This window comes from Sinocyclocheilus anshuiensis, unplaced genomic scaffold, assembly GCF_001515605.1.
Source record: "Sinocyclocheilus anshuiensis isolate Anshui unplaced genomic scaffold, SAMN03320099.WGS_v1.1 scaffold521, whole genome shotgun sequence".
Classification (NCBI taxonomy): domain Eukaryota; kingdom Metazoa; phylum Chordata; class Actinopteri; order Cypriniformes; family Cyprinidae; genus Sinocyclocheilus; species Sinocyclocheilus anshuiensis.
In genome coordinates this window covers 656,492-666,092 of record NW_015540882.1, presented here as the reverse complement: position 1 = coordinate 666,092, position 9,601 = coordinate 656,492, and the positions used below count along the sequence as shown (strand labels likewise).

General features: G+C 37.9%; 1 protein-coding gene across 1 annotated transcript in view; it reads right to left on the bottom strand.

The window, feature by feature from the left end:
• LOC107688567 (N-acetyl-beta-glucosaminyl-glycoprotein 4-beta-N-acetylgalactosaminyltransferase 1-like) overlaps nt 1-9,601 on the bottom strand; it is a 189,300-nt gene that overhangs the window by 33,359 nt on the left and 146,340 nt on the right. The window contains exon 9 of the mRNA XM_016486272.1: nt 633-711. Within this exon, the coding sequence (XP_016341758.1) occupies nt 633-711 (79 nt within the window). The remainder of the gene's footprint in view (nt 1-632; nt 712-9,601) is intronic.

The window sequence follows — 9,601 nt, the reverse complement described above, 5'->3', positions numbered from 1 at the left end:
CACACACACACATATATATATATATATATATATATATATAATGTATTAATTTATTTAACAAATCAGTATTTGAACATGTGAACATGTACAAGACATTGAACATGTGGAAGTGCTGAGAATTAATCTGAGCAAAAACAAACAATAGAAAAACAAATAGTAAAATAAAATGTATTAATGTTTTAATATATTAATATTGTCTTATTTATGTAATCAAATGTATTAAAAAAATGAAATAAAATAAAATATAAAAAGTGGTTGACCAACTGAATGCTGGTCACCCACTCTTAAAAACCCAAAGAGAGGCTTTGAGAGGTTTTCAGCTCTCTCAAGCCGACTGAAGGGAGCGTTATCAAAGCTGTGAGTGAAAGCAGATATGACCATTCAGTTTCTTTAGCCTGTATTCTCAATCATCAGAATAGCCAGTGGACTGAAAAGACTGGTATAATAGCATTCATCAAAGTGGACAATAACAGCTGTTTTGGCACTGCAGATAATGGCTAGTGAAGGATTCCTGATTGTGCATGTTTAGATGAGATAAACAGAAGCTGAATTGGGAAGTGCTGTGTGGTCTGAAGCACATTAAGAGACATTTCTGAAACTCTGAGCTTGAGTTGAGCTGATTCAAAACTCACCCCGACTTCAATGTGATCCGAGCCTTTGTCGTCCTGCTTGTGGAGAATCTCAAAGTAGTACTGTCTGGAGGCCATGAGACTGAAGAGGAAAGAACCGACATGAAATCTTAATGCCTTTCATTTGTAAGTCCAGTATTTTTATTACTGCATTATCATAACATATTGTATCTCATCATATCCTATATTGTAATGTTGTAGCATAACATATTAAAGCAATAAAGTGGATAGCTACATTCAGAAAATGGCAACAACAGCACTATGATAAAAAGCAGCAATGTTCAGTAAAGTTATGTTTATTAATGCTAATAATTGGAAAACAGTTATTTTGCCAAGTGATTCAAGTTTGTGTGTCTGTGAGTTGTTTACAGTTGCCAAGCAACACAAAAACGATAAAATATTAATATAGAATGTGTGGCCACGTGTTTGCATGCATTTCACAACGCCTTTAAACTTCAACTCAGAATTTACAGCCAGAACTGTAATATTTTGCATCTATATATAAATGGAACAAAACAGTGTAGCAAATCATATTTTGTTGTCATGTACCACATAATATATCATATCACATCACAGATCATTGTACTGTAGTGTTTTAAATTGCATCATATATTGCAACAGTGAATTACATATCACGACATATCTTATGTTATACTGTATTACTCTATTGAATTATGCAATATGGGACATGAGATATTGTTGTAATATATAAGAAGACCACCAAATCATATCATATATCATATAATATATGGAATTTGCATTATTCTGTATCATATCATATTGTATCAAATAAATAACATATTGTGTTGTATTATATCAAATATAATATCACATATTTTTGTGTCATATATTTACAAAATATCAATCATTTCAGTACTTGTCAAAAGATTGGTAACATTATGATTTTTAAATGTTTTTAATTACGTCTCTTATGCTCACGAAGTAAGTCCGGTTAAAAAGAACAAGAAACAGTAATATTGTGAAATATTATTACTAATTAAAATAATGTTTTCTATTTCAATATATTACAAAATGTAATTTATTCCTGTGATGCAAAGCTGAATTTTCAGCATCATGATCCTTCAGAAAACATTCTAATATGCTGATTTGCTGCTCAATAATGATTGGTTCTCAGTTATTAATAATGGTTATTATCAATGTTAAAAAGTTTTTGCTGCTTAATATTTTGTGCAAACATTTTTTCAAGATTCTTTGATGAATAGAAAGTTCAAAACAGCATTTATTTGAAATGGGAAACTAGAATTATAAATTATAAATGTCTTTACTATCCCTTTTGATTGTGTCCTTGCTCAATAAAATTTTTTTTTTTTTTTTTTTAAACTGAGCGTTAGTATATATTATTTCATAATGTATGATATTTCATGTTCAGAAAGATATGGGAGTGAACACACTTGTGTTGGTTGTGTATGAGTAAATGTTTGCTCTCTGCTGTGACTCTCATCTCATCAAAATCACATCTCCTCAAATGGGCCACATCTGCTGTTAGAGCAGCACAATTACAGCCCTGCTTGATTTCACACCTTATTACACCTCCGAATGTGACAGATTACAAACATCACTCACTGCTCATGTCATTCACTCACAACTGAAGAGTATTTAACACACAGCCCAGATCTTATATTTACATGCACTAATTATTTTATATTAGTTTTTTTGGTGCCCTGGCAATTTGAGAGATGATCTTTGAGACATGATTATCATGTAAATTTTATCTTGCATATTCATGAGCGCTGCTAATGCATGAGACATAATTCAGCTCAGTTGCTAACGCAAATGTCTTGTTTGCTCCAGTGGGCCTATGAAATACTGTGGAAAAGAGATAAAGAACTGACAAATTGAAAAGCAAGAGAAAAACTGAGAAACTTTATAATCTAATATAATATGATTTATACTTCAACACCTAAAAACCAAAGCTAGTTTTATAGTTATATATCTATTATCTATTTCTATATATTATTTATTTATAATAAATATATAATTTATATATTTATTTATAAATAATAGATTGGTGTGTGTGTGTGTGTGTAATACAAAAAACTATCATTTATAAATAATAAATAAATAAATATGAAATGTGAGCAAAATGTAGAGAGAACCCACTATATTATTTAATAATATAATGTAATAATATAATACAATAATATATATAATTAAACACCTAAGTTAGTATACATTTATAAATGTATGTAAATAAACACAATTATAAAACAAATTAAATAATAATAAAAAAATAATATAAATAAAAAAATAATATATAAAAAGCAAAAGCAATGCAGGAAATACACCATGCATAACCTGTAATTACTAACCCAGACTACTATTATTATATAATATAATATATAACAATGTAATTAAACATACTATCATAAATGTATAAATAATAAAGTACATAAATAAACAACATTTAGATTAAAATAATCCTTACATATTTATATTGTTATAAAATTATATTTATAAAATAAATAAATAATAAATGTAAACATAAATACATGCAAACAAACCTTACAACAACTTCACCTGACAACAACTTTCAGTGACACTCTGAGATGCAGTTGGGTGTGTTATGACCAGTGTTGGGCTCATTACTCCAAAAATGTAATTTATTATTCATTACTCCTTTCAAAAGTAATATTATTACTTTACTTATTACTATCTGGCAACAGTAATCAGTTACACTACGAGTTACATTACTTTTCCTTCACGCCCCACAGAAGCTGTAATTGTGTATCTTCCCCATCAAATTCTTCTAAGATGTTACTAACAATATATTTCTGCCTAATAATTTGACCAAAATCTACACTGAATCGCAAACAGAAGTTTTTACAAACACTCAATGGTGATTGATAGTGACTTTTAAGTAAAACTGTTGTATTAATTTCCATGTGTAGCTTGAAGCTAATTGTAGCTATAATTTCTTTGTTACCCAAATATGATTATATTTCATGAAGTATTTTATCAAAAGAAATCACATAAGTTCATAAGATTTTTAATTATAGTAATATAATTTATACTGGGATCAGAGGGATGTTGTCACGAACACGGTGTGTGTAAACAGGCAGGACGACGAAGACGACGGATAATTCCAATAATCACTTTAATTAATCCACCATAGGTAATCCAGACAGGTCAGGAACATACACACACAAGGTAACATTCACAATAACCGACAAACTAGAACACAATTGACAGGAACTGATATAGGGCAGATAACGAGGGCAGACAGGTGAGCACAATGAGGTGATTAACTAATAATGAGAACAGGAATAACCAAATATGGACACAGAGGGAGAAACCACAATCAACAGTTCACAGGGGTGTGACAGATTGCCCCCCTGCCGGAAGGCGCATCCTCGTGCCGTGGAGACAGAGGGAGGGACGGAGGGGGACTTAGGAGGAGGACAAAGGAGTGGATGTGGGATGGTGACAGGCAAAGGGCTGGCAGGCAGACCAGACAGGTGGAGGTTCTGGCGGAGGACGGACTCCCAGGAGGAGGACGACTAACAGAGTCCAGGGTGGTGATGACGGAGGGAGGAGCCAGAGAGACGACAGGAGGGAACTGGAGCAGGAGGATGAGCCAGGTGGGACCCAGGCCACAGCCATGATAGCGGCCCACGGTGGAGCCAACGGAGGGAGGAGCCAGAGAGACGACAGGAGGGAACTGGAGCAGGAGGATGAGCCAGGTGGGACCCAGGCCACAGCCATGATAGCGGCCCACGGTGGAGCCAACGGAGGGAGGAGCCATGGTGGAGGAAGGGCTGACAACTCCAGGGGGCCGACCGACGGCGGCAGAGCAGGTGGTGAAGGAGCCCGAGGGGGAGACGGAGAGCCAATGAGCCAGGGTTACCGAGGCGGAGACGGGGATCCGGAAGGCCGCGATGGAGCCGGAGCGACAGAGGACTGAGGTGGAGCCAGAGAGAAGGAGGAGCCTGACAGAGCCTGAGGGACGGAGGGATGAGGCGGAGCCAGAGGAGTTGAGTCCAGAGGCGGCGGATGGTCAACGACTGACCAAGGCAGAGCCGGAGGGACAATGGAGCCCGGTGGAGCTGGTGGACTGACGGGCCATGGTCCTGGTGGAGCTGGTGGACTGATGGGCCATGGTGGAGACAAGGGAGCTAGGAGCCATGGTGGAGCCACTGGGTCGCAGGACCGAGGTTGAGCCTGGGCCTCGGAGGCTGAAGGCGGAGTCGAGGGATCCTCCAGACTCAACGCCAATGGAGCTGGAGATAGGCAGACCAGGGGCGAGCCCACGCCACAGATGGTGAGCTGAGGGTGAGCAGAGAGGCTGACGGGATCCAGTGGAGAGGGTGTTGAGGAAGGGAACAGGTCAATGAGAGGAGGCGGAAGGCGGCGATGCTCTCTCGGGGACCATCTCCGGACAACTGCGCTCGTGTGATGGCGTTAAGTCCAGCTCGATAGAATGAGCAGAAGCAGTTGTCCGGGTAGTGTGTGAGGTTTGCGAGGAACACAAAGTCAAAGTGTGGTCCTCAAGAGAGCGATCCCCTGCTCCAGCAGGAGGACAAGGACGGAAGGGTTAGTTCATAATAAAAAATAAAAACTGACAAAAACGGAAAACAAAATGAGGGGAAGACGCCGCTTAAATAGTTTTTGTGGGTCGGTTATTCTGTCATGAACACAGTGTGTGGAAACGGGCAGGATGACGAAGACGATGGATAATTCCAATAATCACTTTAATTAATCCACAATAGGTAATCCAGACAGGTCAGGAACACACACACATGAGGTAACATTCACAATAACCGACAAACTAGAACACAATCGACAGGAACTGATATAGGGCAGATAACGAGGGCAGACAGGTGAGCACAATGAGGTGATTAACTAATAACGAGAACAGGAATAACCAAATATGGACACAGAGGGAGAAACCACAATCAACAGTCCACAGGGGTGTGACAGATGTGGGTGGGCAAGCCATGTAATGCCAGAGTAAAGTAATGCCACAACTGACACATCTGTGTTCAGATCAGCTTTTCTCATGACAATATCAGTGTAATGGCAATATTCCCATCCCCTGAATGTAAGCTTTTCCATATTCCAAGCTTTCCTGATGTACTGGTGACTTCATGTGCAAATAAAAGAATAAAATCAAGAAAAAAGAAAATAAATCTAGGGAATTATTGGATTGTTGGATTTCAAATCAGTAGGGGTTGAGGCATGAAAAGTAACTAAGTAACTAGCTGTTTTATGGATGGTAACTGTAATATTATTTCTGAAATCTTATTAGTAATACACTACTAGTTACTGCAAACAATTATAATATTACAGTAACTAGTTACTAGTAACTACTGCCCAACACTGGTTATGACTGGCACTAGGGGGTCTCTTCCCCTTATATCAAAAACTGCAGTAATGTACTGTAAAATTACTGATAGAAGGAAAACCATTATTGAAAACGAGAAGAACTTTAAGAGCCAGAGAGACAAAAATGAGGAACCGATAAAACGTGTTAGTGAGTAAAAGAGGAAAAACAGGAAGTGTGAGAAAGACTACAGTAAAAGTAGAAAATAGAGGCTCTCAGCGGGAGAAGGTGAAATTCTTGAGAGCGTGAGTGGGCTGAGAGCTCTCCGATTGAGAATTACAGTCAGACGAGGGTGTCGTTGACAGTGCAATTTCCTCAACTTCACACCGGCTGATTCGCTCTGCCCGGCTCATATTCCACACTACAATCAATCACAGCATGTGTGCCGGCATCCTGCCAAAACAAAGAGGACCTTCAGAATGCAGGAGATCTGTGGACTACTGCTCTGTTCTCAAATCTAGTGAGCTGTCCACCTAGGCAATATTTTTAGGCACCCCTGTTGAAAAGGCTGTTTTAAATCATAAATTGTATTTGGTTGTGTTGTGAGTATTTGCAGCGCGTTTCTGTATTTGGTTGTGTTGCGAGTATTTGCAACGGGTTTCTGTATTTGGTTGTGTTGTGAGTATTTGCAATGCATTTCTGTTTTTGCAGCATGTGTCTGTATTTGATTGTGTTGCGAGTATTTGCAACATGTTTCTGTATTTGGTTGTGTTGTGAGTATTTACAGTGTGTTTCTGTATTTGGTTGTGTTGCGAGTATTTACAGCGCATTTCTGTATTTGGTTGTGTAGCAAGTATTTGCAGCATGTTTCTGTATTTGGTTGTGTAGGGAGTATTTGCAGCACGTTTCTGTATTTGGTTGGTTTGCGAGTATTTGCAACGCGTTTCTGTATTTGGTTGTGTTGTGAGTATTTGCAGCGCGTTTCTGTTTTTGCAGCATTTCTGTATTTGGTTGTGTTGTGAGTTGTTGCAGTGCATTTCTGTATTTGGTTGTGTTGCGAGTATTTACAGCGCGTTTCTGTAATTGGTTGTATTGTGAGTATTTGCAGTGCATTTCTGTATTTGATTGTGTAGAAAGTATTTGCAGCACATTTATGTATTTGGTTGTTTTGCGAGTATTTGCAACGCGTTTCTGTATTTGGTTGTGTTGTGAGTTGTTGCAGTGCATTTCTGTATTTGATTGTGTAGAAAGTATTTGCAGCACATTTATGTATTTGGTTGTTTTGCGAGTATTTGCAACGCGTTTCTGTATTTGGTTGTGTTGTGAGTATTTGCATTGTATTTCTGTTTTTGCAGCGTTTTTCTGTATTTGGCTGTGTTGTGAGCTGTTGCAGCGCGTTTCTGTATTTTGTTGTGTTGCGAGTATTTACAGCACATTTCTGTATTTGGTTGTGTAGTGAGTATTTGCAGCACGTTTCTGTATTTGGTTGTGTTGGGAGTATTTACCGCGCGTTTCTGTATTTGGTTGTGTTGCGAGTATTTGCAGCGTGTTACTGTATTTGATTGTGTAGCGAGTATTTGCAGCGTGTTTCTGTATTTGGTTGTTTAGCAAGTATTTTCAGCGCATTTCTGTATTTGGTTGTGTTGCGAATATTTACAGTGCGTTTCTGTATTTGGTTGTGTAGTGAGTATTTGCAGCACGTTTCTGAATTTTGTTGTGTTGCAAGTATTTGCAGCGCGTTTCTGTATTTGCTCAGATTGTGCACATTTACAGCATGTTTCTGTACTTGATTGTGTTGTAAGTATTTTCAGCACGTTTCTATATTTGGTTGTGTTGCGAGTATTTGTAGCATGTTTCTATATTTGGCTGTGTTGTGAGTATTTGCAGTGCGTTTCTGTTTTTGCAGCGCGTTTATGTATTTGGTTGTGTTGTGAATATTTACAGTGCGTTTCTGTATTTGCAGCACATTTCTGTATTTGGTTGTGTTGTGAGTTTTTTGCATCGCGTTTCTCTATTTGGTTGTGTTGCGAGTATTTGCAACATGTTTCTGTATTTGGTTGTGTTGCGAGTATTTACATAAGAACACTCGAAAAATGCTCTTCCAAATATAAAGAACAAAAAGAAAAGGAAAAAAAAAGGGTTTTGATTCCAGAATAACTAATTGCATGCAATGGTCTGTGTTTATTGTTAAGTGGGCCTTTGAAGGATAGCAATAAACATTAAGCAGATAAATTATAAGGAAGCGCACAAAGTCCTATGGATAGGCAAATATTCCTGCAGGGTACTGCATTTTTACTGTGTTGAGGAAGTGTATCAGTGGAAGAGCGAATAGAACTGACAGGTCACTCAGGACGAGTGTAGAGTAGTCTGTTTTAATGTATGTTTTAAGTGCGTTTCTGTTTTTGCAGCGCGTTTATGTATTTGGTTGTGTTGTGAATATTTACAGTGCGTTTCTGTATTTGCAGCACATTTCTGTATTTGGTTGTGTTGTGAGTTTTTTGCATCGCGTTTCTCTATTTGGTTGTGTTGCGAGTATTTGCAACATGTTTCTGTATTTGGTTGTGTTGCGAGTATTTACAGCGCGTTTCTGTATTTGGTTGTGTTGCGAGTATTTACAGCACGTTTCTGTATTTGGTTGTGTGGCGAGTATTAGCAGCGCATTTCTGTATTTGCTCACATTGTGCACATTTGCACCATGTTTCTGTACTTGATTGTGTTGTAAGTATTTTCAGCACGTTTCTGTATTTGGTTGTGTTGCGAGTATTTGCAGCGTGTTTCTGTATTTGGTTGTGTTGCGAGTATTTGCAGTGCGTTTCTGTTTTTGCTGCACATTTCTGTATGTGGTTGTGTTGTGAGTATTTGCAATGCATTTCTGTATTTGCAGCACATTTCTGTATTTGGTTGTGTTGTGAGTTTTTGCATCGCGTTTCTGTATTTGGTTGTGTAGCGAGTATTTGCTACATGTTTCTGTATTTGGTTGTGTTGCAAGTATTTACAGCGCATTTCTGTATTTGGTTGTGTGGCGAGTATTTGCAGCACGTTTCTGTATTTGCTTGTGTTGCGAGTATTTGCAGTGCATTTCTGTTTTCGCAGCACATTTCTGTATTTGGTTGTGTAGCGAGTATTTGCAGCACGTTTCTGTATTTGCTTGTATTGTGAGTATTTGCAGCGCGTTTCTGTTTTTGCAGCAGGTTTCTGTATTTGGTTGTGTTGTGGGTTTTTGCAGTGCATTTCTGTATTTGGTTGTGTTGCGATTATTTGCAGCATGTTTCTGTTTTTGCAGCGCATTTCTGTTTTTGCAGCGCGTTTCTGTATTTGGTTTTGTTGTGAGTATTTGCAGCACATTTCTGTACTTGATTGTGTTGTGAGTATTGAAGAAGAGTTTAATTAATCAAAATATAAATGATTCAAGTATAATCAATGTGAATATAGCCATTTATGTATTAAGTTATTCTACTATTATAATCATGTGTATTTGCCTGCATGTATAGAAATCTGTATGAGAATGGAATGTGCAGACATATGGTGAAGTACATGATAAGCACATGATGGCACATAATAGGTCCCTTATTTTCACAGAACATAAAATGAAGGCCTCATGACTGCATCGTGATCCCATAACAAATATGAATGAAATGTACTGAACATGCCTAGAGAAAAAACTGTATATAAGAGGGTACAGAAAAAGATT